General features: G+C 41.5%; 1 protein-coding gene and 1 long non-coding RNA gene across 2 annotated transcripts in view; one reads left to right on the forward strand and one right to left on the reverse strand.

The window, feature by feature from the left end:
- The window catches only part of LOC108523809 (uncharacterized), a 7,683-nt gene extending 2,711 nt beyond the window's left edge, over nt 1-4,972 (reverse strand). The window contains exons 1-2 of the long non-coding RNA XR_001883898.1: nt 4,518-4,972; nt 2,212-2,381 (exon numbers count right to left, since the gene is read on the reverse strand). This is a non-coding gene — a long non-coding RNA (uncharacterized LOC108523809). The remainder of the gene's footprint in view (nt 1-2,211; nt 2,382-4,517) is intronic.
- Nucleotides 4,973-5,082: 110 nt separating this feature from the next.
- The window catches only part of STX18 (syntaxin 18), a 125,875-nt gene continuing 110,745 nt past the window's right edge, over nt 5,083-20,212 (forward strand). The window contains exon 1 of the mRNA XM_017864577.1: nt 5,083-5,347. Within this exon, the coding sequence (XP_017720066.1) occupies nt 5,180-5,347 (168 nt within the window). The 5' untranslated portion in view covers nt 5,083-5,179. The remainder of the gene's footprint in view (nt 5,348-20,212) is intronic.

Genomic DNA, 20,212 nt, shown 5'->3' on the forward strand with positions numbered 1-20,212 from the left:
GGATTCCCTACGTAATAAATGGTGCTGGGAAAATTGGCTAGCCATATGTAGAAAGCTGACACTGGATTCCTTCCTTACACCTTATACAAAAATTAATTCAAGGTGGATTAAAGACTTAAATATTAGACCTAAAACCATAAAAACCCTAGAAGAAAACCTAGGTAGTACCATTCAGGACATAGGCATGGGCAAGGACTTCATGTCTAAAACACCAAAAGCAATGGCAACAAAAGCCAAAATTGACAAATGGGATCTAATTAAACTAAAGAGCTGCACAGCAAAAGAAACTACCATCAGAGTGAACAGGCAACCTACAGAATGGGAGAAAATTTTTGCAATCTACTCATCTGACAAAGGGATAATATCCAGAATCTACATATAAACAAATTTACAAGAAAAGAATCAAACAACCCCATCAAAAAGTGGGCAAAGGATATGAATAGACACTTCTCAAAAGAAGACATTTATGCAGCCAACAGACACACGAAAAAATGCTTATCATCACTGGCCATCAGAGAAATGCAAATCAAAACCACAATGAGATGCCATCTCACACCAGTTAAAATGGCGATCATTAAATAGTCAGGAAACAACAGGTGCTGGAGAGGAGGTGGAGAAATAAGAACACCTTTACACTGTTTTTGGGAGTGTAAACTAGTTCAACCATTGTGGAAGACAGTGTGGCGATTCCTCAAGGATCTAGAACTAGAAATAACATTTGATCCAGCCATCCCATTACTGGGTTTATATAACCAAAGGATTGTAAATCATGCTGCTATAAAGACACATGCACACGTATGTTTATTGTGGCACTATTCACAATAGCAAAGACTTGGAACCAACCCAAATGCCCATCAATGATAGACTGGATTAAGAAAATGTGGCACATACACACCATGCAATACTATGCAGCCATAAAAAAGGATGAGTTCATGTCCTCTGTAGGGACATGGATGAAGCTGGAAACCATCATTCTCAGCAAACTATCGCAAGGACAGAAAACCAAACACTACATGTTCTCACTTATAGGCGGGAATTGAACAATGAGAACACTTGGACACAGGAAGGGGAACATCACACACCAGGGCCTGTCATGGGATGTGGTGAGGGGAGAGGGATAGCATTAGGAGATATGCCTAATGTAAATGACTAGTTAATGGGTGCAGCACACCAACATGGCACATGTATACATATGTAACAAACCTGCACGTTGTGCACATGTACCCTATAATTTAAAATATAATAATAAAATTAAAAAAAAAACTGTGTGCCAACTCGATGGAAGGATGCAAAGTATTGTTCCTGGGTGTGTCTGTGAGGGTGTTGCCAAAGGAGATTAACATTTGAGTCAGCGAACTGGGAAAGGCAGACCTACTCTCAATCTGGGTGGGTACAATCTAATCAGCTGCCAGCATGGCCAGACGAAAAGCAGGCAGAAGAACATGGAAGACTAGACTGGCTTAGTCTTCTGGGCTACATCTTTCTCCCGTGCTGGATGCTTCTTGTCCTGGAATATCAGACTCCAAGTTCTTCAGCTTTGGGACTTGGACTGGCTCTCCTTGTTCCTCAGCTTCCAGAGAGGCTATTGTGGGACCTCACCTTGTGACGGTGTGAGTCAATACTCCTTAATAAGCTCCCCTTCATATATACATCTATCCTATTAGTTCTGTCCCTCTAGAGAACTCTGACTAATACAATGTCCCTGGTTGGCTATGCTCCGTGTCATATTTACTTAAGGACTCAGGCTGATGGAACATTGGAACATTAGGGGTTGTCACGGCAGAGGGAAAAGAGAGCATGGTGAATCATACATTAGCTCCTAAATTTGCTGCCCAGAAATGATACGTTGGTTTTCACTGGCAGCCTACATCTAGTCTCCTTGTATAGGAGTTTCTGCTGTAGGGAGTAATATTTAGGGATGCCAATACAGTTGATCCTTGATGAGTCCTCCACGCTTCACAGTTGGAAATTCGTGTATAACTTCTGACTCCCTAATGTCTTAACTAATAATAGCCTACTGTTGACCAGAATCCTTATCAATAACATCAACAGTTGCTTAACACATATTTTGTATGTCATACGTATTAGATACTGTATCCTATCCATAAAGTAAGCTAGAGAAAATGGTATTAAAATAATCAGAAGGGAAAATAAATTTACTATCCATTAAATAGAAGTGAATCATCATAAAGTAAAGGTCTTCATCCTCACCATCATCACTTCCAGTAGGCTGAGGAGCAGGAGGGGTTGGTCTTACTGTCTTAGGGGTTGCAAAGCCAGAAGAAAGTCTGAGTATTAGTGGTCGCATGCAGTTCAAGCCTGTGTTGTTCAAGAGTCGACTGTGTATTTTTCAGAACAGTGTCTGGCCCGATGAATGTTTGCTGAATGCATAAAGAAAACATAATTTGTGTACTACATCCAACTGGGCAGTTGAGTACTACATACAACAGCCCAGGCATGGTGGCATGCACCTATAGTCCCAGACACTCAGGAGGCTGAGCCAGGAGGATCGTTTGAACCCTGGAGCTGCAGTAGTATACTCTTATATTTCTGCTCATCCTTTTAATCCACATCCCCTCTCAGCTTTATGGGGCTTAATATAGTTACTAGTCAACTGTCAACTGAAGTCACTTTGCTCTTTGAAATCAAAGAATAAACACAAAATTTAAAAAGCACAACCCCATATCCCACGGTCTGTGGAAAGTTCAGCAGCCTCCTCAAGATCTTTGTGACTTATCTAGGAATTTTATGCACTGTGGTCACTTGTGGATTTACAACCTGATGTTTTGAGCTCAACTTGGGTCTTATATCCACCACAATCTTCTCTGCTCTTGCAAATCCAGACAGAAAACTTAGATCTTTGTCCTTACCCTTCTACCCAAAATGTCCAACTGCAAGAAACATGCTGTTCACACAAGGCACCACTCACTGAAGGCTTGATGTAGTTCAGCCTCCCTCCCACTCAAAGATCCTTCCCAGTTACCTACTTTGTACTTTCCTGGCCCCCTCCCTGGGTTCTGGCTTCTCTTTTTCTCCCCCCAATTCAATCCCCCTCACTTTATTACGCAGGGCAATCTCCCTTTCCTTCGACTCTGCCCCAAGCTTAACTGTGCATAGCCAAAAACTGATTAACGTCTGGATTAAACAAAGGGCCATTTATGCAAGATAGAATCATTGGCAGAGGTTTTGTAATTTCTTTCTCTTTTTCACAGTAGGTGGAAGAAAGCTGTGTGGAAATTCATTTTCCTTAAACTGCAGGAAGTGGCTACAGTTTGGGTTTAAATAATCTTTTCCTGGCTGGGTGCGGTGGCTCACGCCTGTAATCCCAGCACTTTGGGAGGCAGAGGCGGGAGGATCACAAGGTCAGCAGATGGAGACCATCCTGGCTAACATGGTGAAACCCCGTCTCTACTAAAATTACAAAAAAAAATAGCCGGGCATAGTGGCGAGCGCCTGTAGTCCCAGCTACTGGGAAGGCTGAGGCAGAAGAACGGTGAACCCGGGAGGCGGAGCTTGCAGTGAGCCGAGATCGCGCCACTGCACTCCAGCCTGGGCGACAGAGCCGGACTCCGTCTAAAAAAAACAAAAACAAAAACAAAAAAAAAACAAAAAAACTTTTCCTTCCTCCTTTCTGGTAAATATATACTTTCTTGACATCTATTTCTGATACACTTTATTTAACACAGTGGTTCTCAAACTTTTGGTCTCAACTCTTTTGCACACTTAAAATTATTAAGGGCTCTAAACAATTTTGTTTATATTGACATTATCGACATTCACTATATGAGAAATTAAAACAAAACTTTTGATGTTTTGAAAATCTTTTTTTGAAGTCTGGCTTAATAGAAAACAGCTGTTCTGCATTTATTCCGTTGCAATATCACAGTCTAGCAAACTCAACTGTATGCAACTCATGAGAAAGTGAGAGTGAAAAGGCAAATAACATTTTAGTATTATGAAAATATTTTTATCTTGATGACCATTAAAACCAGTTTTAATACACATTCTACTTGTGCATCCTCTTTATGAAAAAAAAAATCTTGAAGAAATCAATGACATTTTGAATATCCTTAGGCCAGGCATGGTGGCACGTGCCTACAGTCCCAGCTACTCAGGAGGCGGAGCCCGGGAGGATCGTTTGTGCCCTGGCGTTCCAGTCTGTAATGAGCTAGGATGGCGCCTCTGAATAGCCACTGCAATCCAGCCTGGGCAACATAGCAGACCCCCATCTCAAAAAACAACACAAAACAGAACCATGAACCAAAAATGCAGAAGAAACTCATTGACTGACTTGTCAATTTTAATAGCTATGGCTCAAGACGATACAATTAAAAACTATGCATGAAGGAAGGCATTAGGGCCACTCTTTCACCTTTGTCTCCATCTAAAGTTCCTATTCATCCTTCAAGTCTCTGCACAGGTGACGCCTTTTCTCTACAGTCTCTTCCACCACCACAAATATGAGTGATTATAATAATAACATTATTAACGATTACTACCATTTATTGGCCACTTACTAGGAGCCAAGCGACATCAAAACACAGCCGGCGTCAGCTCACTTAATTTTCACAGTAAACTCCGAGGAGGATGCTGGCTTCACTTTACAAAGAGGTGACTGAAGGTTGGAGAAGAAAAGCCTCTGGCCTCTAGCTCTATGCCTTGCACACCTGCTCTGTGTCAGCACTTATTGCACACCGAGGGTCACCGTCCAAGTGCCTCTGTCCTGCTCAAGGTGAGTCCTTGCAGTCAAAGGTCAAGGGTGGCTCGCCTCCACGTTCCCCGCAACCAAACCGCCCGCTCTCAGTGAGGTAGCCACCAGAAAGGAAGGAGCCTCCCAGCTTCCCGGTACTCACGCTCCTGGAGCCCACACGCCCCAAACAGGCACAGGAGAGCTCGCTGAGCTCTCCACGCTGCTAAACCCTCCAAGCTTTGCTGGGAGACAGAGGTGCCCGTGAGCTCGTCGCGGGGTTCCTCCTCCGCCAGGTGCGCCAGCTGAGGCCGGAACCTTTTTCCTGCCGCCGAGGTAGCCGGGCTCAGGCCGGAACCTTTCTTCTCGCGTAGCAGTTGCCGGTGGGGAGGCGTGCGGAGCAGGACCAGTCCTCCAGCGGCCGGGTTTTCGCCGCGGTCGCCGGCTGCTTACGTGGGCGGGCCCAGTGTGGGGCTGCAGGTACGGGTCGCTATGGCCGTAGACATCACGCTGCTATTCCGGGCCAGCGTCAAGACCGTGAAGACGCGGAACAAGGCGCTGGGAGTGGCGGTGGGCGGCGGGGTCGATGGCAGCCGGGATGAGCTGTTCCGCCGGAGCCCCCGGCCCAAGGGCGACTTCTCCAGCCGGGCCCGCGAAGTGGTGAGCTGGTTGCTATGGAAACGGCGGGTTGAGGAGGGGGCAGTCCTGCGACAGGTACCCCGAGCCCCAAACCAGACCCCGTCCCGTAAGCGTTGTGTGAAGGGGTGGCCCCAAGGAGGACAGGAGAGTTGGCCTCAGAGACCCGACAGCTTTTTGGGGAAGGAACAGCCTTATTTTGAGGAAGGGGGACGCATATTGGGGAACAGATTTCTCCTGCGGCGGCGGGGGTTGATGGACGAGGAAGGAAACCCTCAGAAATCTCTATCTGGAAAGTGCACGGGCGGCTTTGTGAGGTCATGAGTTCGCCGTCACTGCAGACTTGCACTCAGGGGAAACCTCACTGTCCTTCGCTTCCTGTTGCAGGACTGAGCACACCGTATTTGCCTGTTCTCTTTACTTATCTGCCTCCCATCCCCAGTTGAGATTAAAAACCCTATTCAACCGAACTCTTTCTTCCCTTTGTCTCCGCAATAAGTAGGACTCAGTTCCTCTTGAGACGGGTTTAGGGTCATCTTTCGCAAACACAGTGTTACAGTCATCTCAACTACTTTCTGTTCCCTGATCAGAGCAGGTGTCACTTCATCTCTCTGGGAACAGGAACCTTTTCCTTAAGGGCAGGGACAGTGTTGTTTTCATCTCACAATGGATGACTCATAGCATTGCTTAGTAAATGTTTGTTGAATGAATGAATGAACAAAATGGCTGTCTTTCCCATTAAACAGAAAACTCCATGAGGGGAGAGATGTTTGTCTTGTTCCCTTTTGTGTCCGTGACAACAAGGAGGGATCTAGGTTTTGTGGGGCCGAAAGTTTATATAGTTATGTCTGCCGTCTTTAAGAAATAAAAATCACCAAGAAAGATTCAGAGCTTTGGAAGATGGAAGTGAGGGACCCCGAAGCTAAAGCCTCATTAATTTCACAGTAAATCCTACTCTGCTTGGCATACACTTGGCACTGCATAGACACTCAGATATTTTTGAATGAATGTATGCATGCATGCATTAATGACAGTTAGCAGAGGATACTTAAACATCAGAAAGGGGTTGGACCAGATGAACACACTCTCCCTATTGATGAACATCTATGAAGCACCTACTTTCTGACCAGCCTCATGTTAGAGTAATATGATGTAAAAGGAGTAGTGGAGTAGACGGACATAGACATAAAACAAGTGCCATAAAGCCTTGCAAGTGTTGTGTAGGGCACAAAGAAGAATGTGGTCAGTTCTACCTGAGGATCAGAAAAGGCTTTATGGAGGTGATGATGCCCAAAACAAATCTTGAAAGAGGATTAGTTGGCTGCAGTGCAGAAGGGCATCTCAGGCTGAGAGAATAGTATGCGCTAAGATGTGGAGGTGTGTAAGAGTCTGACATAAGTTGGTTCAATAAACATTTGAGTGAGACTGGTATGTGGGACTCTCATAAAAATTGGACCGGGAGAGATCTTAAAAGGGCTTTGTATATCACTGCAGAGTTTGAATTTTGCCCTTTAGGCCGTCAGATGTTATATGGTAGAGAAACTACCAGAGAAGGAGCCAGGAGACCAGGTTGTTGTCTGAACCCTGCAACTGTTAGCTATATGATTTCATTAAGCAAGTTTTAAGATCTCAGTTTATTTACCTATAAATGGTCCTTTTTTTTCTCCTCCTCCTTTTAAAAAACTACCTTAGTCCTCTATATATAACAAATTAAAGTGGAAGCCTCCTAGGTTGAAATGAGAGGAAGAGAAACAGGACACTCTCCCTCCCAGTTTGGCCCAAGCACTTCCTGCGGTTCCTTTTGTAGAACTGTGGTATGAATATCACAGTATTGGCATTGTGAGGGTACCTTCTAACTCTGAAACCACTGATTTATGAACACTGTGCTAATTTTGAGTCCTGCTCAGGGAAAGGGGGGATTTGGGAATGGTCGAGACAAGAGGCACAGTTGAGTTGGCAAGCCCTTTGGATAGCCCTGTGATCACTTCCACCTCTCCCTGAGTGGTGAAAATGTGCTTTAGACTTTTGAGTTAATGGGCCTCAGGGACAGTAACAGTCCCATAGGGTGCTGAGTTCCCTGTCACTGGAAGTAATTAAGCAGAGTGATGACTGCTTTTCAGAGATGTTTGAGAAGAACTTTGTGTATATGTCACAGGTTTGGACCGCGTGACAGTGAAACTTCCAATTCTGCTATGTATTGATGTGAGTAGGTGTCACATTACCTTAAGTGAGTAAATGGGCTGTGTTGTTCAGGGACACTGTTCCCCTGACGTAGAGGAAACATACATTCTTTTAAGCAATTTTGATTTTATGTTGTCATTGCTTTGCGTATTATCTCCTGTTCTTCCAACCGTTCCCCACTCCCCATCTTCTCTTGTGGGAAGTTTAACTAGAAGAGCTAGTGATGGATGTCCTGTGCTTTCACTACGATTAGATGTGTCAAAAGTTTGCCTGTTATTTTGTTCGGCCTGGATTCCTTATACAGAAAAGTCTGGTCAATACCAGAAGCACATATTCTAATTCAGGTTTAGCCCTGGTTGTCGGACTTAATGAAATGTAATAAGTTATAGTATGCCTTTTGGTAAGTGCCTTCCTTGAAGCATTTGCTGTTACTTCTAGGATGCATTTTATTTGGTTCGATTTCTGTTCTTCCATTCCATTCCTCTAATATATGCCTGATGCCAGGTTTCCATCTCACTGAACTGTTATAAAGGTTATATTAAGTTTCATAAAATTGCATTGAAACTAAATCTTCCTTCCCTACCTCCTACCAATAGACTGATTTCTTCTGCATCATTCTTTTAAACATTTATGTTCAATTTTGCTAAATTTATATATACTCAAATGCATGTCTACCCATTAAATTACAAATGGAGAGTAACGACTTTTCAGATTATTTGGGGGAGGAACTTATATTATTCGAACAACTCCAAATAATAATGAATATGTCACTCTGCAATGGGAATTTGATTAGTTAACTCATTTGAAGTGTGGGACTAATGAGGATGGTGGGATTGGAAAGAGACCTGGGCTTTGGGTTCAAATCTGGCTTCTGCTACTTAGAAATGGGTGAACTTGGGCGAGTCTGACTCTCATTTTCCATTTCTATAAAATGGACATGATAATACCCTACCTAACTCACAAGCTAAGTAGGGTAGCTTCTGAGTTACCCTACTCACGTAGTCTATATGTATATATTTTAAGAAACCAGACTAATTATTATTATTCCCCTCAACTACCTCCCCCTCCTCATGTAGGCCATTTAGACATATTTTCTTTAGTGGCACCAAGGTATATTTTCCAAACCACTTAGTTTTCTTGCACTTTCATTCCTTGCTTGTAAAGGGGAGCCAAGTTAAGTGTGTGAGGAATGAGTGAAAATCCTGAGCAGGTACTGATGAATCAGTGATGGTGCAAAGTACTGTCTGCATTTGTAAAAGACGGTAGCATTTCTTTGCCAAGGTGAAACTCTTTCAGTGATGGCAGATGTGTGGCAGGTATGCAGCTGTTACTTTCTTTTCTTCCTTGTAATCATGGAAGCCAATGCTCATTTCTTCATGGATCCCTAAAGCTCGGAATCCTTTGCAACATTGTCCCCCAGGAGTCATTACCTGTTATTAGGCTTGCCATTCAAGTTGAAATCTACTTGGCATATGGTAACAGTAGAATCTGTATGCTTAAAGCAGACCCATGTTGGTTTGTTTGTGTGTGTGTGTGTGTGTGTTTTTCACTCAAAAGGACCTTGAGTTCATTTTGTTAATAGATAAGAAAACTAACATCTAAATAAATGAAATTATTTGCCTTAAGTCATAGCAGTTGAGGTCATAGGACAGAGCCAGAACTAGAAGCCAGGTCCTTTGACCTGGTTTAATGCTGCTGTCCCCGTGTCCCCTACATCTTCCTATAATTTTTAAACCAGAATTTCTTTTTGGGTTAATTCTGAATACTGAATGGAACTTGGGGCAGAAAGACTTGGATTTGAATGTGTCTTATCTGCTATATAAACTGGGGGAAGCCACTTAATTCAGTTACCGTATGTCTAAAATAGAGTGAGTAATGGCAACCTTATAAAGTTGTTAGATGAAATAAGAAAAGGTATGCAGATGCCTACATGAGTCTGAGTTCTTTTGATTGCAATTAGTAGTAACCTAATGTAAACTAACCTGAACAAAGTGGAAATGCCTTAGCTCATGTAACTGGAAAATCCAGGGATAGAGCTTCTTTCTCTAACTCTTATCTGTAAAGCCCAGGAAGGAAATCTAGTTTCTGCTTGATTCTCAGCTCTCTCTTGTAGTAGTAATTATGGCCAGAGGGATGTTTCTTTAATTGGTCAGGTCTATGTCCACCTCAATCTGTGGTTAATAGGTGGCTTGGATACTATGTAGCCCTCACCAGAACCATGGAAAAGGCAGTGCCCTGTCTGGGAATAGGGAGTAAGGAATGCTGGGCAAGCAAAAGCAACAAAAACATCCCTCACAGTGCCTGGGACAGTGCCTGATGTGCCTTCACCTTGCCTGCCTGGCTGTATTTAACTCCATGGGGAATGAGAAGCTAGAAAATGCAGGAGTTTACAATGACAGGTTCTGGGGTGAGGATAGGCCTGGAGATGCCTCACAGTGGCAGCTCTTCTGTTCTCTTACTGACTTATAAAGGTTACAGGTGCCAGGGGTGGTTACCACACAGGTAACCAAGAAACCTGTCAGCACCGAACTGCTGTGCAGAGGCAGCAGGGGCTACTGGAGAGCACTGGACAGGAAAGCAGGAACCCATGTTCTAGCCGCAGGTCTGCCAGTAAGTGGGCTGCTCATGTGATTTCTCTGGGCCTCAGTTTCCACATTAGTAAAATTGAGAGCTTAAACTAGATAACTGCAGAGATTTCTTGTAGAATAAGGACACTTTGATTCTAAATAAGGTAATAGTGATCCTGAATTGCTAGGAACTCTATTTTCAGATTAGGCATGCAGATGAGATTTTGTTCTTGATAATACATTCTTTTGTGGAAGCTAAACTTCATTTTTTATTTACTTATTTTTAGGAATTGATTATCTTGAATCTTTGGCTGAAATTCAGAGTTCTTGGAGTGGCCCAAAGCCAGATGATCTGGTTCTGCTACCTCTCTGGCCTCACCTCCTCTCCCGCTCCTTTTGCTCACTCTACTCCAGCTACTCTGGCCTCTCATTTTCTCACATGCATCACGCACATTCCCCCCTTAGAACCTTTGCATCCCTCTACCTGGAACACTTTTCTCCCAGATTCCATATGGCTTGATTTCTCAGTTCCTCAGGTCTCTGGTTAAATGTTGCCTCCATGAGGGCTTCCTTGAATGTCCTGCTTAAAGAGGCATCCTTTTTCTGTCCCTTCCCCTAGCATATCGTATATCCATTTATTTGTTGTTTGTCTACTGGAATATATGTTTTCTGAAAATGAAGAACTTTGTGTTGCTAGCACTGAATCTGTAGCTTCTAGAACAGTGTAGGGATGCAGGTGCTTAGTACATACTTCTTAAATTAATGAATAACTGTTAATCTACTGTGTCTCTCTCAGTTTTTGGGCTAAGTGATCTCTGTCCAAGGCTCATTGCAGTTCTAAAGCTGTGTGATCCTCACATGATTCTTGAATATTACATGATGCACATTTATACTTAGTCCAGTATTAGGAGTAAACATTCAGTATATAGTAGCTTTTATTTTATTACTAAGATTCAGTTCCCCCCTCAGCACGTGTACACTCTAGTGAAAAGGCAGGCACAGGTACACAACAACTCAGGTATGAGTAAAAACTGTAACTTTTTTAGCATTGATTCCCCAGAACCTCCTTGATTTCCTTTTCTGAGGCAGTGTTGAGTTTGTGTGCCAGTGTTGGAATCCAAAGGTTGAGCTGAGACCACCTGGGTTATAAATTTTACCCAAGGGTTGAGTATAATCATAGTTAGGGGATTTCAGTTGAGGGAGCATGATTCAAAGAAGCAGTATCATGCAACAGGTACAATGATTCCATGAGAGGCAGAAAGGACAGGAGATAGGGCCAAACCGTACAGAAGTAGGATCAGGAAACAATGCAGATTTAGAATGCAAGCTGTGAACACAGCATGAGTGTGCCGAATAATACAGATTTCTTTTTAAATGTGGCAGGAACCTTTTAGCTAATGAAATAAGGAGCAACTTTGGTAAAAGCTGGAGTGAGAGGTTTGGGGAGAAAGGTTCATTTGCCAGCCTACCCTTCTGTTACCTTCACCCTCTCCTTGAGGAACCCCAAGGAACCAACCAGAGGGCCCAGAGACACACAGTTTAAAAACCACTGCTTTAATGCTCTCCAGGGCCTCTTTTAGCTTCATGATGCTATGTTTTTATGGATTGCAATAACTAAGTGTACTGTAAGGAGAGCTCAGCACTGCAGAGTTTTCATGAGATTGTGAGTCCTTTGTGTGGATTACACTTCTGAATTTTGCCCAAAACTTAGGAGGACTGTAAGTTTTGAAATGTATTTATTCAATAATTAATTTATACCATCATCCAATAAACACTGAGCATCTGGTGTGTTAGGCATTGTGGGGCCATAAAAGAAAAGTATGAGGCATATGTCCCTGTTCTTTGAAAATATAGATAAAGGATACCTAAATCTCTTTGGGGGAGAATCAGTGGAAATCTCAAAGTGATCATCAAACTTGGCCTTTAAGGAGAAAAACCATTCCACCAGATGTAGGTAGAAAGGATGGATGTGAGCAAAGGCAGTGGCGCACAACAGCAGGGCAGTTTGGGGGCCAGCGGCAAGACTGGTGTGACTAGAGCCCTTTTCTAGAGGAGATCCGGGTGAGGGTCAGAGTATCAGGGGATGAGGTTGTGCTGAAGTGGGTTAGAGCAGGGGTCCATAAACTGGCCCACAGGCCAAATCTGGCCCACTGCCTGTTTTTGTAAATAAAGTTTTATTGGAATATGTCATTTTAATTTGTTTAAATATAGGCCAAGGATGCTTTCGTGCTATAGCAGCAGAGCGATAGCCTGCAAAGACCTGCGAAACTTAAAATATTTCCTGTCTGACCCTTTAGAGAAAAATTTGCCAACTCTTAAATGAGAGCATTGTTAGCAGTGCTGAGGAGTTGTACTTTATGCTCTGGGCTATGCAGCAGAGGCATGAATGGACCATGTTTGTATCTTAAACTATCCGCAGTGTTGCTGATGGGTTTGAAATGTAACAAGACTGACCTGGAGAGCTAAGTAGGATGCTGTTGCAGGTGAAACTGAGGGGCCGGTGACAGTAGGGTTGGGTGGGAGAAAATAGATGAAGTAGGTATTTAGTATTTAGTAGGTAGACTCAGCAAACTTAGTAAAACTTAGTAACTAATTAGTGGAAATAGAAAGAGGAGGAGGTAGAGTAATTCCCAGTTTTCTGGTTGGAAAAGTTAAATGGTAGAAGATTACAGTAACAGTGTTTTCAGGGTTAGAGTTGGGTGCCAGTTATTCATGCCTCCTTCTTAATTCTAAATAGTAGAGAATAGATCCAAGGAGCCCAGTGGACACTGAAGTTTTATTAAGACAGCACGTGGTGGATAACTCCCCAGCAGCAGTGCTTACTGATAAATCTGGATTGGAGAACATAGCTGGAACTCAGTGGGGTCCTTCAGCTTTGCCATATTTAGACCTTGGAGACAGTTGAGTACAAAATAGATACCCAGTGCATACATACCTATGCCCAGCCAGTGGCATGGAGATTGAGACCTGTCTCAGCAATACGGCCATCACTAGGCTGGGCCTTATGGTGGCGAGAAGTCCAAGGGGGTAGAGACTCAGGAGGGCCTGTGTGGATGCCAGGTTCTCTCCTGTTATTCTCAGTTCTGCTTTCTTTATTCTTGCATGAAACTCATCTTGGGGGTAGTGATTATATCACATGTTGTAGAAGCATGATTCTCAGGGATAGTTGATTCATTTTCTCCTGCATTCCATGAAGAATCTGGAGTGTGTCAAAGAGTTCCCTCTTTCCTCACTTTTGAGTTGGCAGTTGACCAGTTATTATGTGTATCACCTACTAGGGTAGGGCTTCAGAAACATGTCTTCTCAGTGTGACATTTTTAGTGAATTCTTCCCGTCAGGGGCTGGCTTCATTTTGGAGGCCCAAGAACCAGATTTATTTACATATTGGGTCTAGAACCATCTGTCAGGGCAGGTATCAGCCAAGCTCATATCAACCTGTGTGTAAGTCAGAATACCAGTTAATTTGTTGTAAGCACTATAAGTAACGTGCAGAAGGATACAAATTTTGGAAACTCAGTCATTTTTGAGCTTCTGCTATAGGTCAGGAACTCAGTTAAGGACTTTATGTGCCCAATTTCATTTAATTTTTCTCTTTTTCAGGGGATAGAAATATATTATTGAGTGATTTTATAATATTGATTGTATTATGAATAATGTGATTGTTGAATTCACATAAACTTGATGTTTGTGGTCTCTTACTACATGGAAATCCATATGGGCTCCCTCTGGTGGGTAAAGTGTCAGTGAAGTCTACAAATATTAATTACAGCTTATGGTATGAAAACCATTTTATGTTTACAACGTATTACTTATAATATTGACTTAAAAAGAGGCACCTTCAAAACTCCTCTACAAGAAAGTGAATAAACCAGAGGAATGAAAGTATGGTATATTGAATGAACCCAATAACTCAGATATGGAAAGCTTGCAGCACAGTTGAAATTTTAAACTCGGTAATACTTTTTTCTTTCTTATAGACTTTCAGATCCTCAAAGTCTATGAATACTAAAGTTTGCCAGCTTCCACTTATCACCATCTAACATATGTCTGTTTGTCAAAATGTTCTTATCATGGAATTTGTAAGCTGTATTTAACCAAGAGAGAGACACTTTCCATTTCACAATATTGTAACATTTCTATCTAATTTATAGTCAAATGATAAGAAAACTCTGGTGAAATGAACACTTGCCTTTTCTTGGACATTTTCTCCAGCAGTGAATTCTGTAGTCTTAGCAGAAGTAACAGGCTACAGCATGTCTTAATCAGAGGAATTGAGACAGGAATTAAAAAGTGTATGTTCTGAATTATAAATAATTTTGGCCTTTGCCAGTAACTTACTGTGTGATCTTGGAGAACTCACCTAACCTCTCTGGGTGTCACTCTTCTGGTTTTTTAAATGAGAGGTTTTGACTAGATAATCCGTAAGGACCTTTTCAATGAGATGGTTGCATGACTCAGAACTCTTTCTGAAAGTCCCAGATATATTTTTAAATACTTTTGCAGTGATAACTGCTCATTACCTTGTGATGTGATTTTTCCCTGATTCTCTGAAAGGGTTGAGTTTTTTTTTTTTTTTTTTTTGGTTTTTTTTTTCAAAGTTAGCATTTGGTGTGTATACAAATGTATATTGATTCAAAATTGGTTGTATAATTTTATAATGGACTTCTATCAGCAGGGCACATTTTTGAAGTTGACTATTTTAAAATCTGATTATAAAATTAGTAGGTGCTCATTAAATAGAATAAGGAAGAAAATAGTTCACATTTAGTACTACTGTCAGGAAATAACCACAGTTAAAATTCTGGTGTTTAACTTTCCAGACATTTTTTCTATTAAATAAAATCAGGATTTTTCTACAATACTGTTATGTAATCCCTCTCCACAGGCCCTCCCCCCTTCCTTGGGGGAGTAGAGAAGGGTTACATAACAGTATTGTAGAAAACAATATATTTTGGAAATTTTTAAATATCAGTATCTATTGCTCTTACCACCAGTTTATTTGGCTGCATAGCTATTAAAAATAGTAACAAAGAACTGATTTATCTGAACCCCTGTTGAAAGCTATTTAGACTGCTTCTAGTTTATTAGTATTTTAAGCAAACTATATTTTTTACTAAATTTGTTTGAAATTGATCATAGCCTCTTAAAAAAGACAAAAAATATAGTTTGTTTTTTCTTTAATCTTTTCTCAAATGTAAAATTTGAATGTCCTAATATTGATAAAAGGAAAATTATTGCTACATTATTTGAAAATATTAAATGTTTTAGAACTTATTATCAGTTCTGGTTGAGTATAGAAAAAGGCATGTAATTAGAGGCAGACTACTTAGGAAAGCTTTGACTGACCTGGGAGCAGATCTTTGAAGAGCAAGTCAAGTGGATGGATGGTGAACATGAGCCTGGTGTGCTCATTGACAGTAAGGAAACCAGCGTAACAAGGCCAGTGGGGGCTTCTTACTCAGCAGTGTGAAAACGGGGAGGTGCTATGGCCTGAATACAGAGGCTTTGAGAGCCATTGTATAACATTAGTGGGCAAACGTCAATGGTGATCCTATATCTAATTAATGACCATTTAGAATATAATGAAACATTTACAGTAGCAGCCAAAAGAGTTTCTAGTAATAACCTTAAAAAGAAATGTAAATGACCTAGTTGAAACAAACTGCAACATTTTATAGACAGATACAGAAGATTTGGGCAAATAGAAACATGTATTGTATACCTGGAAGTGAAGAAAAGTGTTGTCAACACATCAATTATTACTTTAGTGCTCGCTTTGGCAGCACATATACTAAGACATTTTAGCACCAAAAAATAATATATGCATATGTGAATTTTTTAGTGAAACCCATTAGTCCGGGGTGTGTGTGTGTGTGTCAATTTTATCCATGCTAAAGGATGTGTTGTAAATCAGTAAGAAAAGGAAGATTTATTCAGTGATTGTGCATAATTGGTTAGCACTTTGGGAAAAAAAATAAATTTTTAGTTCCTTTTTTCATACATACATTAAAGTAAATTTCTAGATGGACTAAAGATTTAACTGTAACAACAAAACTGAAAAAAATGAAGATAAATGTTGACATACTTTGTAGAAGTGGGAGGTCTTTCTGAGTTTAAAAGTTTGGCTGGGTATGGTGGCTCATGCCTGTAATCCCAGTACTTTGGGAGGCTGAGGTAGGTGGGTCGCTTGAGCTTAGGAATTCGAGACCAGCCTGGGCAACATGGCAAAATCTCATCGCTATAAAAAAAATACAAATATTAGCCTGCCGTAGTGACACACACCTATAATCTCAGCTACCTGGGAGGCCGAGTTGGGAGGATTGCTTGAACCCGGGCAGCAGAGGTTGCAGTGACCCAAGATTGTGCTATTGCACTCCAGCTAGGGAAAAAAAAAAAAATAACGAAGTTTGCAGGAGCAAGGGTTGTTTTCTTTTCTTTTCTTTTTTTCACGAAGCCTTAGAAATGTTCACAGAACAGCAGCAGCCTTAATAATACAATAATAATGATTTTGATGATGATAGTGATGGCAGCTGTCACAAGTGCCTTACAGAGAGACACTAGCATTATTCCCAAGTATAGAGAAATTGTTAGGTAAATGTGATATACTGAAGAGTATGTCATGACATGAGAATTATATATTATTATATGTAATTAATATATGCTTATATTATTATGTTAGCTTAAAAAAATAACTACCCAAACCAGTTACAATTAAAACTATGTATGCAAACCCAAAAAACTCTAGGCATGGAAATGACTGGAAGGAAATACACCAAAATGTTAACCATGGCTTTTTCTGAGTGATGGGACTTGGGTGATTTATTTTTCTGCTTCTATCATCCAGAATTTCTTTAATGAGCACAGATACTTTTGAAATGAAAAGCAAAACAGAACAAGTGAAACTCCTGGCAGACGAGTTTTTATTTGCTGTGGTAGGAAATGGAGAATTAATAGCTTTTGATTAGAAAAATATTATGAGTAAGCAATATCTAATTCTATATTAAATGTGTAGTGAAGGGGGTGGGGGCTATTTTAAGGAAGTCTGTGGTAAAATCTTTTGTAAAGGGAATAATTTTCCTGTATCTCAGCTGAATTTCCAGTCTAGACTTTCTTAACCTATATGAGAAAATGATCCACAAATGTTGCATTGATGTCTTAACTTTCTGGTTGTTATTCTAAAGCATAATAAATGATAATAATGGCTACCACTTGTTGAGCACCTACTCTACCTGGCCCTTTGTTAAAAGCTCTATAATTTATTTGACTATCCTTTCAAGTTAGGCTCCTTTATTCAGAAGAAACTGAGGTTCAGAAGGTTAAGCTATCTCCCAGGATGACGTCCCTGGTGCTGTGAGATGAGTAGTCATGGCACGTGTGTGCTGTGCTTCTCGGGTTGCCTGCTGCCTCCCAGCTCTTGGGCATGCACAGGTGTCCTGTGGCAAGTGTGTCCCAGGCTGGGAACTGTGCTCCACTTGGCATTCCACAGACCAAGCCTCTGGGGACTTGCTCCTTAGTGTGTTATCACATCATCTGCTGTCTTTAAGGAGCATATTTTGGTGCATACATTATATATTTGAAAGTGCTTGACTAGCTTTTGGGGAAATACGGCTGCTTCCAAACCAAACTTTTTCTTTTAATCAACAATTACCATGTGACCATGCATTTTTTTTTTTTTTTTTTTTGACACGGAGTCTTGCCCAGGCTGGAGTGCAGTGGCCAGATCTCGGCTCACTGCAAGCTCCGCCTCCCGGGTTCACGCCATTCTCCTGCCTCAGCCTCCCAAGCAGCTGGGACAACAGATACCCACCACCACGCCCGGCTAATTTGTGTATTTTTAGTAGAGATGAAGTTTCACCATGTTAGCCAGGATGGTCTCGATCTCCTGACCTCTTGATCCTCCCGCCTCGGCCTCCCAAAGTGCTGGGATTACAGGCGTGAGCCACCATGCCCAGCCGACCATGCATTTCTTAAAGATAAGTGTTGAGGTTTACTTTTGGGGAAAAGGGAAAAGGATTTGCGGTTTTAGTTAGTAAAATCATTGAGAGGGAAGGAGACCCAATTTATGGGTTATAGACATTCGAAAAATTGTAATTCCCTTTTCTGTTGTTGGGATACCAGTTTTAAATTTTATTTGTTTTGTTCATTAAACAGTCAGTTCCATGGAGATCTCTGGAGCTGAAATGGCTTTTTAGAATTGCCCAGTTGAGGCAAAGGGCCAGGGCTTTTTAACCACTGCATTGGCCAGCCATTGTCTGTGGGCTTCTCCCAGGGAAGGGCTCTAGCATTGGGTGAGGCACCTTCCTACTGCTTGAGATTCACTCGGCTGTGAGCCAGCAGCAGCCAGTTCTCCTAGTACCTGGGGGCCTCACTCCAAAAGGTGTGGTTTAGCCACACAACCTGCATTCGTTCATTTTTTGCATTGCCATAAAGGAATACCTGGAGCTGGGTAATTTATAACGAAAAGAGGTTAATTTTGGCTCATGATGCTGCAGAGTGTACGAGAAGCATGGCATCGGCGTCTGCTTCTGTGAAACCTCAGGAAGCTCATAATCATGGCAGGAGTTGAGGGGGGAGCAGGAGTGTCACATGGTGAGAGAGAACAAGAAGAGAGAAGGGGGAGGTCCCAGACTCTTTAAACAACCAGATCTTGTATGAACTGAGCAAGAATTCACTTATCACCAAGAGGACAGCGCTAAGCCATTCATGAGGGATCAACCCCCATGATCCAACACCTCCCAGCAGGCCCCACCTCCAGTATTGGGGATCACATCAAGAGGCTGATGTTTATGGGCTGCATAGTGGGGTTTCCTTACCCCCTGGCTTCTGATAGGGGTCAACTAATGGGAGGCTCCAGCAGGAGATGGGAAGGCTGGAAAAGAGGAGTTGGCTTGGGAACTGGGTAGAGGCTTTGCATCCACAGCCTATGACTGAGGTTAGGTGTCTGTCCACCAGCTCTAGAATTTTTCCCCTGTATAAGTCTAGCATCCTGGGGGTTAGGATGATTTAGCTAGTAGGCTAGAACCAGCCAGCAATGGACAAGGCAGCATTGCAGCCTCACTCAGGGTGACCCTGAAAGACAGTGGCAAAGAGAAGTCTTCCCCATGCCCAGAACTTGGGCCAAATCATCACTGCCTTTTAATTTAAGGTAGTTTTTAATATATATATGTGTGTGTGTGTGTGTGTATATGTATATGTATATAATTATATATGTGTATACTTTTTTTCTCTACCTCTCTTCCTTAGGCTCAGCATTACAGTGAGAAAAGTCAGGTATTTTAGGCTTACACAGATTTTTCTCTCAGTGATGTGGCAGTTCATACTTTCCCTCCAAATATAACCTGGTAAATGACTGTGTGGCATGTTGACTGTAAATCTGAACTGAAATGGAATCTGTAACCCATTATCAGATTCTGAATCTGATCTGCCTTGTCCTTCTCCAGTTTTTGTTTCAGTGGAAATGTGTGTTTTTATTCTGTCAATGGACAGTTTGCATACCTAATATTAAAAGAGAATTATATAATGAACACTTGATGTAAAAGAGACTAGTTAAATACTTCAACTCCAAAGGTTTCCATTAAAGTAATAAGGAAATTACATTTAATTTTAACTGGTAGGAAGATTTTTAAAATGTTACTGCTATTAAGCATTTATTACCCACACTCAACCCTTTTTTTGCAAGTGAATTCCCAAAGCACACTTCATCTTTATACAGGTAGAAAGGAAATATTCTTGCAAAATATATGTAGTTTGATGTCTTCTTCTTAACTGTGGAGAGAAGCATATTTTTCCAAAGAATAGAATGTGATGGTTGATTGGAAACTTTTTGGAGTTACAGGCTAACTCTACCTCTTGAAATAAGAAAATATATATAAATTGGTCCTCAGATGAAGGCATTGTGGGGTACTTTGCAGCCCTAATTGGCTCCAGACACAGAGGCAGTGATTTGTAAGCAAGCAATGACAAGAGGAAGTTAAATCAAAATTAAATTAAGAGAAGGAAGAAAAAAGAAGAGCTATCAAGGAGAGGTGATGAATTTCCTGAAAGCTTCTAAATACCTATCTGTGGGTAAATGATGGAAAATCTGTGAATATATCTCATTTATGTCAAAAGATGAAATCTGGAAACATTTCAGTCCTAAAAA

This window comes from Rhinopithecus bieti, unplaced genomic scaffold, assembly GCF_001698545.2.
Source record: "Rhinopithecus bieti isolate Rb0 unplaced genomic scaffold, ASM169854v2 scaffold_75975, whole genome shotgun sequence".
NCBI classification, from domain to species: Eukaryota; Metazoa; Chordata; class Mammalia; order Primates; family Cercopithecidae; genus Rhinopithecus; species Rhinopithecus bieti.